Consider the following 18195-nt stretch of genomic DNA (forward strand, 5'->3'; position numbering starts at 1 on the left):
GGTTCTATCTGTAGTCGATCACCGGTTGTTACTGTTGTGTCAGTAGAAAGCACTTTCTCCATGTCAATGCATGGGGCGTGTTGTGGCACTTGATAACACGGCACCTCTTAAAGATGAAGAACGGGCATGAAATCCCATTTCCTCTGCGCTGGGTTCTGAAAGAGGTGGACGTAGCGAAACAGTCTCTTAATTACGGCCCTCGTCGTTAGTGTGCTGGAGAGATAAGGCAGCTAGAGAGACGGCTCGTTAAATGGTCGAATTAATCCCACTGCGACAGCCAGAGGGCAACACCTGCAACGGTGCACAGATAGCCGCAGGTGAGTATACTGAGAGATATACTCCCACTCATGTTTAAGCCCGCTGTAGGCAGCCAGCGATACACAACCGCTGGGCTTTAAAGCTTCCCTACTGAGACAGATAAGCTTCTTTATAGTATGACTTATCAGTCCGCTGTATTGCTGAATCAAGTATGTTTATGTGTGCCGTGAGAATGTGCCTGTACTGGAGAAGTGGAGCAGGGTAGTGTGGGGGAAAATGGACACCACCGGCCTTGTAATGTTAGACTACATAATCGTTCAAAATAAACAGAACTGATACTTTGAATCGGTTTTTATTTAGTGAGGCTTTTAGTGAGTAGAATATATTTACAGTATTTCTGGCTGCCGTGCCTCTCCAAATTCACTTGATTTGTTACTCCACAGGAGTACCAAAACATGGTTGTTTTGAGTGATGTGGCAGTTACATGGAATTCTGCTGGTTTGCAGTGACGGTGCTGGTAGAATTCTTTGTGTTTATCATAAAATATTCAGCCATATCTCAGCTAGGAAACAGATGAGCACAAAACACTTTCACGATCCACCAGCTAGCTACCCGTGGCATGTGTATACCTCAAGAACAACAGTCTAGTTGTAATTTTTTCTTGCATTATAAAATGCCTGGGGAGTCGCAGAAGGCAGTAGTATAACATGGTCGATGGAATGGCCCATTAGTTCTTATCGGGTGTAAGGTATGGCCGGATAAAGCAAAACCCTGCAATAGCTGTCTGAAACCAACAGCACAATATCATTTAAGGTGAAGAAAACCCTGCACCAAGCAGAAACTTTGGGTCTTGTGTTGGGTGAGCACGAGGGTTTTTCACTATACGTGTTCACCGGCTACCATTTAGTATTGCTGTCATTATGGTATATTCAGTAGTTATAACAATTATTGCAGTCTAAGAAATGTATTACGTGGAGTTAATAAGCCACTTTTGAAGAACTCTGTACAGACCTCATGCAGTTAGTGGTGACACAGATTTTTACGAGAATATTTTTAGAAGTTTTATTTTTTAATGCCACTATGGTAAGGACCTTTTAATTTAGCCTCAGCCCGGAACATTAGATACATTAAGAATTCCATTATTCTAACGTTTAAAACACAGAGGAGGCAGACTAGGGTAATTATAGATTAAAAGCCATCTGATCTTGGGAGAGATTTTTTTTTTCTCGAGCGATGCGTGTGATCTGAGGACAGTGGGAGCCCTGGGAGATGGGCTGGTGCCATTAAAGTTGCGGTGGTCTGGAGGAGTGATTGGACGAGCAGTGGGACACATTATTCGTCTCCGCCCCCTTCCCTGGGGCTCCGGGGCTGAAGCACAGCCCAGTGCGGCTCTGCTGACACAAGCGTACAACTCAACCTGGCTGGGCTGAAAAATAAGTTTTGCTTTACATGAAGGGTCTGTATGGGAAAGCAACAGCTAGAGGAAATAGTCCTCAGCTGTGTTTAGAGCAGTCGCCCTCAGTGGTATTCAGGTGGCTAAGACTACAGTGTTCCGGTTGTATTCCATGATGCATGCCCAATATCATATTTATGGTCTCACTGGGTGTTAAATTAGATTTTTCTACCAGAGTAGCGATGCAGGTTCATCTACAGTTAAATAAGACAGGTTTCACTGGATTGGAGTCAGGTTGTTTCTGAGTAAGGTAAGATACTCATCTGTAGCATTGAGCACAGCTAGATGTTTATACAGTTAAAATTCAGTGAAGGCTGAAAACAGGCTTAGCTTATGGAGAATAACAGAGGGTAACACAATAATGACTGGGTTTTATTGTCTATTTCTAGAACGGCAGGAGAGATGGGTCACTGCCTTTAATGTGGTTGTGTCAGGTGCGCAGTGAAGGCCAGTGACCTGGATGAAGGCAGTGGATCAGACAGAGCTTTTATGCAGAAAAATAACCGGCAGTGCTGTTAAAATCAAAGGACTGGATAAACAGTGCGGTTAAATTCAAAGACCCGAACAAACAGGGCGCTGTTAAAATCAGAGGCCACAGGGGACCGGAAAGAATACAACATCGCTGTGGAGGCGGAGGCAATGGTAAAGTTTCCCCTCCGCAAGTCAGTTTGCAGTGGAACTGTCCTCCCTCAGAGAAGGAGGAGGTAGTGTAGGTCTCAGTCAGGACAGATTGCATCATCACACAGGTGCAGAGAAGTGACCAGCCTGAGCCGTGTCACGCAGGGGATTGCTGTAGCCAGGCAAGCGGAGGAATTCATTGGGCTGGGTCACCTTCTCCTGCAGTCTCATTTACTCTAGTTGATGAGGGACATGTCAGCTACGTAAGGTCCTCAGTCCCACGGGGCAAGGCCTGCTCAGTTCAGCAGCTGGGCTGTAAAGTGAGAAGAAGCGCGATTGGTTGGCAGGCTTTTCATGGAGGCTCTCCTCCAATTGGATGGAGATGATGTATGCTGTAGGGATTGGAGAGGCCTGGGGCTATGATTGTACATTCCTAATGGTGGAATAATGCAAAACACCTATTTAAAGAAATGCAATTATTTTCACCCTTTGGCAGTGGATTGGGTGACAGTAACGGTCATTAGGTCATTGGTAATTTAGGTGCATGTAAGCGTGTGCTACATCGCTGTACCACCCGTCCCTCTCTGTCGCGTCTCCCCGAAAGCATCAAACACAGTCAGACACGAAGGCATCATGGCCTGTACGCAGAGAGAGCCACCACCTGAAACTGTTGTGGGAGAGAAGCTGAAAAAGGAAAAAGCTTCAAATAATTTCTCCATCTTGTGAGCTGTACCTGGAGACCACTGTCTCTGGGTCTTCCAATTTTCATTGTGTTTAAAGGGGAGATGTGAAAGGAGGTCATTTTTCTCGCCGTGGCAATAAGATTGGAATTGGAAGTAAAAATCTGCTAATCACAGACTATTTGCCGGAAATCAAAAGCCTGGTTTGCCTGACAGGTTAGGGTGACAAAAGAAATGCATAATTTTTACAGGAAAACATTCAGATATATTGTAGGTGGTGTTATGTTTGTGGATTTATTCTTAAGCAGGAGATGTTTTGCTAACAGTGAGTAATGTTGTCTCTTGTGAACTGCTTAAAAATTAGCACTGTAAACATGTGCAGTAGTGTAGCTGCAAGCATACTAATTAAAAGCAAAGTTTTTTGTGAGTATGCTAATCACCGGTTTTGCTTTCCTTTGACAAACGATCCAATGCAAAACTCTCTCTCTTTATCAACTACTGCAAGCACAAATATGATAATATGATTCTTTTTAATTATTTCAGGACTCCCTGGACTGTATTTGTGAAAAAATGAGCGCCTACATTTAATTAAATCTATTTAATATTGTCCCCAATTAAGATCAAATGCTGATTGAGTGCAGCATCCACTGTAAGCGTAATACCCATTGGAAACCGGGCGTGCGTTGTTAACAACACAGTAAAAAAAGATTTTTAATCTTGCAATACCTTTTAAACAGAGCTTGAAATACATTCAAGCAATGAAAGAAAAACTAATCGGTAAACACATTGAGATGTCAATAAATGTCTGACCTTCTTTGAGTAATTCTTAATAATTCTTGTTTGTTTTTAGAATTTCAGTGGGGATTTTAATACTGAAATTCAATAACTGCAAGTTCTACCTATTGCTATCCTGCCTGGGTTTTCCAAAGGACAAATGTGTTTATGGATGTTGGTCATTTTGCATGAGATCAAAAACGAACACTCATGAAATGTCCCTGAAGGAGACCCTGTTTATTGACCCCTCTCCTTTGCATCCATTGGTCCCCCTGCAGGTAAGAGCCCTTACCTGATGTTCACCAACCGCCATGAAATCCGCCGCATCGACCTGATGAAGAGGGACTACACGTTGGTCGTCCCCATGCTGAAGAATGCAGTGGCGCTGGATGTGGATGTCAGCACCAACAAGATTTACTGGACTGACCTCTTCCACCGCAAGATCTACAGGTGCCCGGCTACTGTCTGTAGTCATCACCCTTTCAGCTCCACACTGTTCTTCACTCTCTCAGTATTACTGTCAGCGCCATACTGTTCACTCTCTCTGTCAGCCCTGAATATATTCTAAATCCAAATAGAAATCTATTTTGACAGGAAAGTATCTGTCAGTTACAGTACTTGCCACCTGTAGGTTTGCTGAGGCATCCTTTCCTCCTGCTCGCCAATCTTAGGCGGTTTTGTCCATCAGCAGAATGGCGCCAGATTGATGGGTAATGCCTGTAAGGTGTGGCAGCTCTAAAGGCCGGGGTCAGGTCTGTTGTCGTGAAGAAGTGTAGCTCTCACATATAAAAAAATATGCTAATAAATAAATAAATAAGTGAATATGCTGAATCAATCGTGCGTCAGGGGTGAAATGTATTCGTTGACCTTTGAAGTGTCTGTTGTGTTTGTGTCCCTGAGAGGACCAGTCTCTTTTTCTTTGAATTATTCATCAGAATTAGAGTTTATATCCACCTCCAATGCACGCACACGCGCACGCGCACACACACAATCACGCACGCACACACAAACGCATGCGCGCACGCACGCACACACAAACACACACACACACGAACACACGCACAGGTCTCTGAAATTGTTCTCTCTACCCTCACAGATCCAGCCATATTAAACTTTGAAAGATGATGACAGTGACATTAGCATTTCCCTGCACTGGCTTCCCTCCTCAGCTCAGGATCCCAAGTCTGATTTTCTCACCATTAAATTTATTTGATTTACAGCGGGAAATCTTTAGTAAATTACGTGCTTTGCGGGCTCCCACTTTTCTGGTAATTAATGTGGATTACCACCACTCAAGTCGATGGGATTTTAAACTGTGTATGTAATTAAGACGTATAAGGGAAACAGTACCACAGGCAATCAGAGCCCGGTGTCCAATCCTTTGTTTATCCAGTCGGTCCGTCTAATCTCTGTCCGAGCACCTTTGCTTTCACGGGCACCGAAACCCCTTGTGGCTGAAACGGCAGTGCCCCCCTCCCGCTCCCCTACCTCGTGGCTCTTCTTGTTTGGACTCTTATCAGCGAGAGTAAACCGGAACAGCTGCCTCCTCTTCATTGCAGGGAGCTCAGCGGATCAGTATAACGCGAGGACGTTCCTTTCTCCTGTCTCAAGTGCTTTTCCAAAAAGTGCGATTCCCTTCACCCTGTGATAAGAGGTGATAATGGGTTGTGGAAGATAGAGATCAGCTCCTGTGAAAGAGAGTTGTGAGAATACCCATGCATTACCCACGGGGCTTCGGTGGAGCATAGCTGAGGACACGTCCGTTTATATTCCACGTAACTCAATCAGACCAAATATCAGCTGTCAACGGCACATCGTTCTGTCATATTATTCCAGTTTTCAGCACAACCGATATTTCTAAAATAAATATTGGACTTCTGTGTTGAGTACTGTAAGCTTACATCTGCACTGCTACATTTGTGTGTGTGTGTGTGTGTGTGTGTGTGAGAGAGAGAGAGAGAGCGAGCATGACATTGAGTAGATACAAAGTCGAAGAACATCTCTGACATCTAGAACATGGGATCCATGATTGTTATGTTCGACTGTGGTTTCAAATGAAGAATTAAAATGTGTACTCCGTTCTCTCCACAGTGCGTTCATTAGCAAGGCCAGTGACTCCTCCCAGCACACCACCCTGATTGGCTCCTCCCTGCAGTCCCCTCAGGGCCTGGCAGTGGACTGGGTCCATAAGAACCTGTACTGGACCGATTCTGCGCGCAAGTCCATTTCTGTGGCCTCGGCCGACGGCAAGAAGAGCCGAGTCCTGATCAGCACGGAGCCGAGCGAGCCGCGCGCCATCGCCGTCGACCCCGCGCAAGGGTGAGAGGGCAAGGGGCGGAGCCTGGAGGCCAGGGCGGAGCCAGCGCAAAGGGGCCGGGCAATTGCACATAACCAGGGCGAACAGAAAGCGGTAGGGGTAAGGAGTCTGGGTGGAGCCAGTGAAAAGGGGCGGAGCAAAGGAAGTCAGTGCTTGGATGGTGAGGACCGCAAGAGCGATGTGACAGAGTGACATCTGGGAGGATTGGAGCATTAGGAGCAGCATAGTGAGAGGATGTGTGATTGAGTTGGAAGGGGATGGAGCCAGTGGGAAGGGACATCTGGGAGGATGGGTGCATTAGGAGGGGCGTAGTGAGCGGATGTATGATGGAGTTGGAAGGGGGTAGAGCAGAGCTGCCGTAGTGAGTGATATTGTTCCGCCGATTTGTCTCACCCACAAGCCCACTGCACTGCATGTCACTGAGGGTTTAATGTGCGCCTCTGAATGTCTTCAGTCATCAGTGTACAGCAGCAGACTGGACTGAGCTCTCTGTCGCTCTCTCTTTCCCTGTCTCTCTCGCTCTGTCTCTGTCGCTCTCTCTCTATCACTCGCTCTAATGGCGCTTTCTGTCTCTCTTGCTCTTTTTCTTCTCCCTCCCTCCCCATCTCCCCAGCCCCCCCCCCCCCCCCCCACGGGCCTCATCTCCTCTCTACGAAGCGCAAAGTCATAAGAGCATGGGAAACAGGGAGAGCTACAGGAGCACAGTTTTCTGCAGTGACGGAGATACTGTCGCCCGAGGACTGTGCTCAACCACTTAATTAGCTCTGAACCGTTTAACCCGCTGCCTACTGCTGTCTGCTGTACAAAAGATGGCTCCTGCTACTGTTTCCTCTCTTCTCTAGGTTCATGTACTGGTCAGACTGGGGGGTGCAGGCCAAGATTGAGCGGGCAGGGATGAATGGGGTGGACCGGCAAGTTCTGGTGTCGGACAGCATTGAGTGGCCCAATGGGATCACGCTGGGTAAGGGTCTTTCTGAAGGTTGGGGGGGGGGGGGGGGGTGTTGATATTTATATTCTCACTCTTCTCTAAGGACATGAGCCTGTGATATTTTCTCTCCACTCAATACGACTCCAACAACAGCAACAGTATTTTTATGTACTGTAAATATTGTAATGACTAATAGGAGCAACACTGTGGCTGTATGCCAACATGTGACTTCCCTAACATGCTTATGCAGAGTGTGTGTGTTTTTGGGGTGTTGCAGACTGCCCTAATGTTGCTATGCTGGGTGTGTGTGTTTTGGGGTGGGGAAGACCTCTTTAGTATGTGGCTGTGCTGGTTGTGTGTGTTTTGGAGTGTTGAAGACCTCTTTAACATGTGGGTGTGCTGGGTGTGTGGGTTTTGGGGGTGTTGCAGACCTCTATAACATGTTTCTGTGCTGGGTGTGTGTTTGTGTTTTTGGGGTGTTGCAGACCTCTATAACATGTTTCTGTGCTGGTTGTGTGTGTGTGTGTGTTTTTGGGGCGTTGCAGACCTCCCTAACAGGCGGCTGTACTGGGTGGACTCTAAATTGCACCTCATCTCCAGTGTGGACTTCAGTGGAGCCCACAGGAGGGTGCTACTGTCTTCCCCCCTGCAGCTGGGACACCCCTTCGCCCTCTCCGTCTTTGAGGTAACATCCAGGGCCCAGTTAAATGATTCAGCCGAAATTCTTGAATAAGCCGTTTAATAATAAGTTATTCTGAAATATGCTAAACACGGGAGGCTAAAGGGAGACTAAATACGGGAGGATTTCCCGTAGGCTAAAAAGTTTTTTTGTTTGAAATAGGGTACGTTCCAAAAAAATGTTGGCACACCTAAGCATCACACTCACTGTGTTTAAGGTAGCACACACACGTGGGGGGGGGGGGGGATGCTGTGTCAGGTTTGAGCAGCCAGGCCACCCCAGGTGGAAGGTAATGCAGCTCACTTGATTAATGACCCCTAAGCCCACAGCGGCAGCCGCGACAGCAGCCAGATTGAAAGGCCCTCACGGCGGGATTAAACCGGCCGCCACCCCACTCCACGATACGGCGGCCGCGCCGCTAAATTGTCCCTGCGGGGGTAAAAAAAAAAATCATGTAATCGTAGCTACGGTTTAGTACGGTCTAATATAACGCAAATACGGAATAATATCACCTCCGGCGCTCTGCTGATGTGTGTTATGAGCTCGTGTGGGTTACAGCCGCGCGCCGCGGTTATCGCTGAGGGAGCCGGGGCTTTTCGCGGCGCGCGGCGACTGTAATTACCAGGGGAGGGAGCCTCCTTCCGCGGTTAGCCATCCGCGCTGACGCCGACACGCAGCTAATGCCATTTACGTTCTGTCCCCCTCAGCGCGTCGCGTTTAATAGGCTCACTCGCTGCGTTCGCTACTGTGTCTGTGCCGAGCATCGAGTACGGGTTAGGGAAGGTTTCGTTTTATTGAGGGTAAGTGCAGGACAGGTAAGTGTCTTAGTCCAGGTGCTGTCTGAAGAGACGCTGGAAAATGGCGTCCGACTCTGTTGCTGTTCTGGCTGCCACGGGGGAGGTCGTCCCACCGCTGAAACACCAGGACAGAAATCAGTCACGATCTTTCGAATCCCCTGGAGCGCTGCAGAGATGGAATCGTGTGTGTGACCTGTGTTGGCTGAACATGGGTTTAGAGCTTCACCAAAGCCGTACTCCCTCTGTCACTACCCCGTGTTCACTTCAAGCGGTTACTGTATCACTGCATTTTGCTTGTTGCTGGTCGTTAGCCATCACGGTGACTGGTGATTCAGCACAGACCGCCGTGATTTGTATTTCTTTTCTTTTTTTCATATAGACTGTGTCTGGGGCAATTCTGGCACGAGCCGGCTTTTCTGTTTCTACCGCGGGTTTGGCAGCGGCATGTAAATCTCTGGCTGCCAAGGCCCAGAGAGAAACGGTTCTGTCCGAATCGGCAGCGTTATCTGTGGAAGGCAATGAGGAGCCTTTTGTAAGTGCACTGTGTCCAGGCCTGACTCATCCAAAACCCCGGTGGCTGGCCTGTGAGAAACGCCATTAGCTGAAACACAGCAGTAATTGGGCCCTGCTACAGAGAGGATCCTTCCTGTGCTGTGATTTAGAAGATCCTGTTCCTCTGTACTGGGTCAGGAACAGGACCGCCACTGTGATTCAGTAGATCCTGTTCCTCTGTACATGGCCCGGAACATGGTCTCCACTCTGATTTAGAGTTCCCCTTCTTCTTTATGTGGAAAGTAACAGAGCTCTCTCTGTTTGATGGTTGAGGACCTGCGATTTAGGACGAGGGCTGCCAAACTTTTATGCCTGAAGGTACCTTAAAATGACCACCTAGCAGTTGAGGACCTGCACCTCAGTAAAATGGATAATCTTTGGCACGTTCTGCAGGCGGCAGCTCAGTTTTGCACACACTAGCACATGGAAGCATGTTTAAAACATGATGGCATTATTTTATGGATCTATATAAGATGTGGGCCTCCCAGGCAGTGATTTAAGAGATCTTCTTTCTTTGTAAATGTTCTGGAGCAGTCCTCCAGCTGTGTGATGGGAGAGGGCCGGTGATTTAAGAGACCCAGCTTGTGATTTAGAGGACCCAGCTGGTGATTTAGGGAACCCTTTCGGCTAGGAGCAGAGGCAGCGCTGGCAGAGCCATGTTTAAGGTGCCTGGCGTGTTTCGGCAGGACCGGCTGTACTGGACAGACCTGGAGAAGGAGGCAGTCTACAGCGCTAACCGGCTAACGGGGCAGGAGGTGACCGCGCTGGCCGAGCACCTCAACAACCCCCACGACATTCTGGTCTTCCACGAGCTCCGGCAGCCCAAAGGTGAGTCGCCCACGGCAACCGCCCCCCGTCACCTGAGAGAGGAACACGGGCAGCGTATGTGCGTGTGGCTGTGTAGCGTGTGTGTGTGTGAGAGAGTGAAATGTGCGGGCGCCTCTCTGTTTGAATGTCTGATCCTCCCCTGGCCGGCCAAGCAGAGAGTAATTATTCCCTCAGTCTGTGGTCTAGCCCCTGATTACACATTGTGCATTAATAAGTAAAGCGCGCTGCGCAAAGATGAATAGGCATTGAGTGAGCTGTCCTGAAAATGCCATGGCACATCCAGAGAGGAAGATAAGCAGCATACTGTACTGCATGAATGTTCTTTAACTGTGTACGGCTTTATGATGGCCAGAGCTTAAATATGTCACCACGCAAGGCTCTCGCCAGCTGAGCACCTCAGTAATGCAATCTAGTGATGAGATTGGGTTTTCCTCTGAAAGGTAAAAAAAAGAACAGAATAAATTACATTTTAATTAAGAACAGCCCGGGAACTGTGTGTGATTTAGATTTCCTTTCTCCACTCTTCCATCACACAGGAAGAATTAAAAGCCCTTCATTGCTTGTTTCAGCACATACTTCAGGGCAGAAATTTTCAGATTTTTTTTTCCCGTTATTGTGTTTGATCTTTGAAATCAATGATCCTTGGAGGAAGGACATTGGACTGTTCCAGGATTCTTCAGCATATCTGAGAAATTTGCAATGTTGTATACGTTTTAGCCTGCAGTAGTTCTACTCCGCCAATATTAATGGAGATTTAACCACCTCAACTCCAGATGTGAAGTGGTTCAAAGTATAAATTATTTGTAAAAATATGTGTATGTTGCAAGAATGTAGGAACAGCACTTCACTGTGCATGGAAATTGAAATGATTTATCATGACATTGATGGCTGGAAGAAAATTATCCTGTGGAAGGATGGTTTTCTGTCTGTTGTGCAGTAGCCATTTTGTTGAGCCGTGTTGCTTTTTTGTGCAGTCGTGATGTGTTTTTTTTGTTAATATGCTCCTGTCACTCAGCTCCAGACAGCTGCAACATGGGGGGTATGGTCAATGGGGGCTGCGAGTACCTGTGTCTGAAGGCCCCACAGATCACAGACAACTCCCCGAAGTACACCTGTGCCTGCCCTGACGGCCACCAGCTGGGCGATGACATGCGCCACTGCGTCATAGGTAAGGGGCGGAGCCGCGTCACCTGACCCATATCACAGCGTGCTACTTGTGCCTCCGCTAATGAGCATCTCCATATTATGTATGTTTTTCTCTTCTGCAGCTGTTACAGCAGCCAGTCCTAAAGAATCAATGGCCAGCAGCACCATTGTTACAGACGTAACCACAGCAACGGCCCGCACTACGATCGCTCCGACCAATCCTCTGTCAGCGTTTTCTAGCTCCTCTGTCGTGTCAAACCCATCTAACTCCACCCCCCAACCGGCCCTTGGGACCCTGCCCCCTGCTTCCAGCTCGATGGAAGAGAACAGCAGCCCCTCTCACAGGGGTAAGTGTGTGCGTCCGTGTGTGTGTGTGTGTGTGTGTGTGTGCATGTACGTCTGTGTGCGTGTGTGTGTGGTTTTCTGCATCAGAGTGTATAATTGAGAACATATACGAGGCACAGCTGGTAAATGACTCGTTATCTTTGTAGCAATTAGATAAGTGCGTGTTGATAAACGCTGCAGAACTACGTGAAGTGGTCAGTGTTTCTGAAGACTCCAGTAATCACATGGGGAACGCACAGCAGTGAGCAGTGGCAGTGAGACCACAGTAATCAGGAGGTGAATTAGCAGCCGTGTCTAATGAAGAGGAGAAAACAGGTCCCTTCAGCCCTGTGTGTGTCCTGCGTGTGAACTCTGTTTCCTTCTCCCTCTCTCCAGTCAGAGTATATGGGATGAGACTCTCAGCTCTGAAAGACGCAGACAGCTGTCGAGCTCTCAAAGTGAGACTCTGGGCCGTGCAATTAATGGCAAAGGGGATATAGGACAAAAAAAACAGGAAATATGGGTGGATTTCGAACCACGTCCCTGAAAATGCCCTCATCAGAGAAGGCACTGCAGTGGAAGCCGCAGAAAACGCTGATAGCGGGAAACCGAAACGAACATTGAACAGGCGAGCGGGCGGCTCTGATAACAGACTTCCCTAAATTGATAGCGAGCGTCGCGAGCCGAAATGGCTCCATGATAAATGGTGGCAGTTTCAAAATGAGAGCGAGATTATGGTTAAAATGAAAGGGCTGTAGAATTGAGATTTGTTTGACCTGCGCACAGAGCTTCGCTGGAGATTGGGGAAAGGGAAAGAGGATGTTTGAACGCACTGGCGCTCTGGAGCTAAGCGGGACTGGGCTGCGCGCGAGTGAGCGACGAGCTTTAGCGGACGCTAACGGTGTGGCGCTCGGGGCGCCCGGTCCTGTGATTTCACCCACGCCGAACATGAGCTCTCCGGCGCACCAGAATTTTAATTCTCTCTCCGTCCGCTGCGGAACCCTCCGAGCTCCAGAAGCGAAGCCATTAATTCCTGCAAAACTGTCATAAAATAATGATATAATAAGAAAGGAATGGAGCGACGGCCCAGAGGCACAAATGGAACGAGAAACTACGGCACCTCCAGGGCCTTGTTTTGAACCTTAATGTCCATCATTGAATCGCATGTCACTGCAGTACTGAGACCAGTTAGCGATGTTCTAAGAGCACAGTCAACAGATGAGCGGTCCCACTCTGTCACAGACCCAGAGTCACGTGACTGGGTCAAGCCAGTGTATGTAAGGGGAATTCCTTAACACCGTTATGCCCTTCTGAGATTATTTTGTTAATTTATTTATTTATTTGTTTAGGATCCCCATTAGCAATACGCAGTGTGCAGCTAATCTTCCTGGGGTCCGAACATAAAATACATACCATACATACAAGATTATAGTGAGTCATAAAATCAAACAAACAGACAGAATAATATGAAACAGTAACATTAGAAAAAATAAAATAACAATAGTAATAATGTTAATGAAGCTAAGCTTGCTTTTAAAAACACTGGTCATTGGTTTCATTAATCTTAGTTCGTGACTTACATAGCAGACTATATTGTCGCACTGTCTGGTGTTGAAATCCTGGCCATGTCAGTGTCAACTGTGGCTAGTATTCCAAAATGGTTGAAAAAAATAAAAAAATTAACATAAACTGGGACTTGAAACTTTCACTCCAAAACCCCTGCAATGTGTGGTCGAAGCGTTTGATTGGACTCCTTATGGGAAAGAGGAAGGGGGATGTAAACCCCTCCCATAGAGAACATGGCAGAGGCGTGAAGGTGTTGGTGCTTCTATGGAGAAATGATTTCTCTTGTAGTGCCAAGTTGAGGGGGCTAGTCAAAGCAGCAATGGACCCTCCACTGGAGAGGATCACATGAACGAATAGGGTCCTTCTGTCCTTACACTTCCTGTCTGTCTTCCAGCGGGACATGGGCTCCAGCTCCTGGGGAGCAACATCACAGTGGCGGTGCTGGGCGTCGTCATCCCCATAGGTAGGTACCCCACCTGAGCCATACCCACCCCCATCATGCCTGCTCACCCCTGAAATGTGAATTATGAATTATGTTTTCTACTGCGTAAAACCATGGTTCCCAAAATTTCTGAGCTCCCATTCCGCTTAATAAGCAAATACATTTCCTGTATCCACCCCTTATTAAAACTATATAGTTCAGATATGATATGTTTTTTTTATACATATCAGCTCAACTGCATGTATGTTCTCTTTATTATGCAAAAAATGCCATGTTTGAATTGATTGGTGTGCGCATCAGTGGCAAGCGCGTATTGCGTATCCCCTTTGTGAACCAATGGCATGAAAGACAACCACGTAACAGTACTGCTGGGCATTACCAGTCTTAACTCCGGTTCACTCCAGTCCCAGCCAGCTGAACTGGGACCAGTTCAGTTCAGCTGGCATGTGCCTGCAATTAAGCAAACGGAGCCTGTAATGAGATCAGAGGATCCAGTGCAATATTTTAGTAATGGAGTGGCAGACGTCCAACGTGTTCAGAGTCTATGCTATGCGTTGAGCAGGAAGTGCAGCGCTGGCTTGCCGTCCCTTTGGCGTTGAGCTCCTTCCCAGTCTGGGCACATCAAACGAAATGGCGGAAGAGCGTTCAGCACGTCCTCTGCTTTGAGATCCTGAAGATTTGAGTCGGCTTTACGTCTGTTTCTCAGCATAGGCTTGTGTACCGGCACAGTCGCTGTAGAGCTTAAGAGAAGCATTTCAGTGAACAAAGAGGATCTCCTTTCAAAGCCCTGGAATCAAAGCTTTCGCCCTTACTGAGGGCTGGGGCTCTCTTCCACTTGTGTCAGATAGTTGCTCAATTAGCTGACATTGTTTGCTAGCTCAATTTAAAGCATTGTAGGATGAGATGTTTAAGTATAAATTTAAATTGTGAAAACAGGTCCATCGCTTAACCTTGTTAATGTGAATAGAAATTGACATTTAGACAAACTGAATGGCAAATTGAATGCTTTGCACCATACAGTGATTTTATTATCTTTTTAACTTCTAGATTATAGGAGATCTGTTATTCTTTTTTAATAATATGAGAACCAGCATGTCCAATTCCTACTAATGCATTTTGAAATATGAGCCTGGTTTAAAAATATGGCATGGTTTAAAAACCCTTGTGTACAATCGGCGTTCACTGCTGTCCTCCCTGCTAAACAGAATCAGGCGTAAGCCTCGATTTTCGTATGTGCTAGTAAGCATATCAACACGGATGGTAGATCGAGATGTTAAATAGTACAGTTTTGGAAACAGTGTGAGCGCCACCACCTCACCATCGTCTGTGTTGGGGAGCTCCATTGCATGTGCTTGGCTTAGCTTGTTTGCTTTGCACTGTGTTAGCCCGCTTAGCTGTCTGTGTAACTGTGCATCTGGGCTACGCTGATTGTGTTGACATTTTTGGCTGTGTTCAATCTGAGCAGCTAAATCTGAGCAGCTGTGCTGTGCTGCTTTGTCTGTTGACAAGCTTGGCTGCGTCTACGTCTTTAGCTGGTACGCACTGCGCTGCTCTGGTTATTAATGCTCTTGGCTGTGTCTGTGTAACTGAAGCTGTGCTGGCTTGCTCTGACTGTGTTAACGCACCGCTGTGTCTGCGGCTGTGTGTTAAACGCATGCAGTTCCTGTCGTTGCCACAGTGATGGTGGGCCTGCTGTGCACCACCGCCTACCTGGTTTGGCGCAACTGGCGAAGGAAGAACACCAAGAGCATGAACTTCGACAACCCCGTCTACCGCAAGACCACCGGCGAGGAGGAGGACGAGATCCACATCGGCCGGACGTCCGAGCCCCTGGGCCACGCCTACCCGGCTGTGGGTGGTGGCGCCTGCCCCGCCTTTATCGCCCTGCCACTGGGGGGCAGTGTGCCGGATACGGCGACCCACTGGTACTCAGGCCAGCCCATGCTGTCTGGCGCAAAATGAGGACGGGCTATAGGGGCCGGGCCAGGCCCCTGTGGAGGACAGAAGAGCCACATGGATGACGCACAGAGCCCCTCCCCCTCCCCGCCAGGCTCCGCCCACTGGCCAGGATGGGCATCCTGTTCAGCCTCAGTCCCTCATGTTACCGCTCCTCCCTTTATAGACAGTGCAGCTGCTGCCACCGTGTGTTTAGAGGAAGGGCCAAAGGACCGTGCTCCAGTGCTGTGTGTCCTTTTTTTATCTTAAAAATGTCATCCATGTTTTGGAGGAACTGAAGAGGAGAGCTGTTCCTTTGCTTGAGGCTACCTCTCTTTGGAGGGAAGAGCAGGGCTGCTTCGGCAAGCAGGCTTTAGGAAGGAACACCGCAATAGCAGCACCTTAATTGACGGGACAATCCAGTGCTTTATTTTGTCCTATGATTTATCAGGCGGTTTATTTGACCACATTATCTTTAGTGTTTCTGATGCGTTTTACATGTTGTTTTAATCATTGTTTTTCTGCCAACCTTTCTGCCTCGTACGATGTGCCCTTCAGCAGAATGAGAGACAGCCAGGGATGCCGCTGTGGATAAGTCCATCAGTCAGTCTGTCAGTCACTAGTCACTGACTCGCTCACTCACTCACTCGCTCAGTCATTCTGTCTCAAACACCCTCAATCAGTCGGTCAGTAAATTTGTTTTATTTCTTTATATTTTCCATGTCAGTGAGTCTGGTCTATAGAGAAAATTTGATTTACCGTTTCACTTTTGTTCTATTAATTGTGCTCTTTTGAGCACTGCTCATTGGGGACTAATTGCACTGCTCATCAGTGTGTTTTTGAGCTTTTACCCTTGCATGACCTGATACAACTGCCATCAAGGAGCATCTTTATGGAGTTCTTTGTTGAGTTCATTTTTCGTTTTGTAGCTTAATTACAGCAGTGCTCACAGTCCTAATGAGGCATTGTGTGTGACATAGAGGGAGCATTTGCAGGGGGCTAGGGGTGTGTTGCTCGATACTCACATTTTGCCATGGCGTCCACCTTTTAAAATCCCTGATGTTTTACTGCCTCGTGGCTTGCTTCAAATCATGTGATCACAGAAACCAACGCTTTGTTACATCGCAGCGCACCTGCCATGTTGGGTTATGTCTGGAACCATGCCTGCTCAACCAATACCTGTTGAGGTATCAGCTATGACAGATCTGAGATCAGTGGTTCTTCCACTCACATATTCCTCGATTCGGGTGTGTATGGAAAAACACAGGATTCCTGTGTATTTGTGCTAAACCTCTGATTTCAGATCAGTTCCTTTCCTTCCCACCCACAAACTTTCAAAATGTGTGAAAATGCTTTGGGCACCCTACAATTTGTGGATTTTCATCAGAAGAGAGAGACATTTGAGAGTGCATTTGAGATTTTCTATAGAGATATTCTTAATAATGGAAGATTCTCATAGGAAGTCTTTGGTATCGGATCATTTCTCACAAGAGACCCCATTGAAGGTGTCTTTCAATATTTGCACCTGGCACCTGTCAAATTCAAATAACACTTCTGCAATACTTTGCTACTTGCAGTCAGCGCATCCCGATGTTACAGTAGCTCCATTGATTCCTGCTGTAACTCAAGCTCAGCCATTTAAATGAGGTATAATACAGTGCCAAAAATGTATCTCAATGTTTATAAGTGTAAGATGAAAACATTTATGAAGTTAGAAGCTCCCCACATGCTTAAGTGCATAATGCTATTTCTATTAAGTCAAGGCACTAAATCTCTTATGCCAGATAGCCCTGAAAACATAAAAACTCTATAATTATACTCATAGTATGAGTACTAATAATATGGACAGCATAAATAAAAATGTGACTACCTATCTGTGTGCTATTGAATAGATATTTCCTTTCCACAATACTACAATGTGCTGGGGGAAAGGATGAATGATACTCTTTGCAAGTAGATGAAGTATTGGTAAATATGATAGCATTATGCTCATGGTACACACATTTTCAGTTCACTTCAGTAATGATAGTAATCATAATCTCATCATCATTTTGACAATATGTTTACTTTTATGAATAGACTGAGTTGAAGAGGCCTTTGAGAATACATTGCAATAGCATTAATATTCAGAAACTGAATTTTACAGTCAAGAGGTAGTGTTCTACTAATTCAAATTCATTACTGCCGTAATGACTGGCATACTGATTGACCAGGAGATATCACTAGAGAGGCAGGTGTCAAATGCTTCATGACACAGATTTTTCAGCCTACACAGTTGCTTAATCTGTGTCATTGCTTCAGAAAGCTTTGCTTTGCCCTTCGCTCCCTGGAGCTGAAAGCAGAGAGAATGGGGTCTATTGAGAGCTGGGCTGCTTGTCTGCAGCTGGAACTCCAGCAGGGGGCAGCAGACTCACTGCTTGGTCCAGTAAGGACAATTTAATAAATATAGTATAATGCTATTTAGAGTTAATTGGATCAGTGTCATTTTGGCCAAGTTTCAATATTCTGCAACTAAACATAACTTTTTTTCATATTCTTTGATAGGTCAGATTCTTTGTTGGTCAGATGCACTTTTTTTGTCTTTGGATAGTTTACCTATTCCCTATTACCAATTACCTGTTCTCTGTTACCAATTTCTGAGATAAGGTCTTCACTTAAAATGGAGATAAAGGAAATAATTCAATTCATACTCATTACAAGCAGTCTGTTGAGTGTGTCTGAGGTACCCGGTTATTTGAATATTTCACAGTGAGATCACTAATAAGGTCAGAATTTAAATACATGTTAGATTAATTCACATTTTTTAAACAAAGATCCAGTCTTAGTCTTCATTATTACTGATCATGGAAAGCAATCAGATAAGCAAGTAATTTATGTTAATCTTTTCTCTGCCTGAAA

General features: G+C 46.6%; 1 protein-coding gene across 2 annotated transcripts in view; it reads left to right on the forward strand.

Annotated features, from left to right (window-relative positions):
• The window catches only part of LOC118229504 (low-density lipoprotein receptor-related protein 8-like), a 73114-nt gene extending 57101 nt beyond the window's left edge, over positions 1-16013 (forward strand). Inside the window, exons 10-18 of one of the 2 annotated variants that reach the window (XM_035421492.1) lie at positions 4062-4233; positions 5875-6102; positions 6943-7061; positions 7574-7713; positions 9743-9884; positions 10900-11052; positions 11153-11377; positions 13315-13383; positions 15023-16013. In XM_035421492.1, the coding sequence (XP_035277383.1) occupies positions 4062-4233; positions 5875-6102; positions 6943-7061; positions 7574-7713; positions 9743-9884; positions 10900-11052; positions 11153-11377; positions 13315-13383; positions 15023-15324 (1550 nt within the window). In that variant the 3' untranslated portion in view covers positions 15325-16013. The remainder of the gene's footprint in view (positions 1-4061; positions 4234-5874; positions 6103-6942; positions 7062-7573; positions 7714-9742; positions 9885-10899; positions 11053-11152; positions 11378-13314; positions 13384-15022) is intronic. The other variant, XM_035421493.1, reaches the window with a different exon arrangement.
• The last annotated feature ends 2182 nt before the right edge of the window (positions 16014-18195 follow it).

The sequence above is a fragment of the Anguilla anguilla genome, chromosome 6 (genome assembly GCF_013347855.1).
Source record: "Anguilla anguilla isolate fAngAng1 chromosome 6, fAngAng1.pri, whole genome shotgun sequence".
Lineage (NCBI taxonomy): Eukaryota > Metazoa > Chordata > Actinopteri > Anguilliformes > Anguillidae > Anguilla > Anguilla anguilla.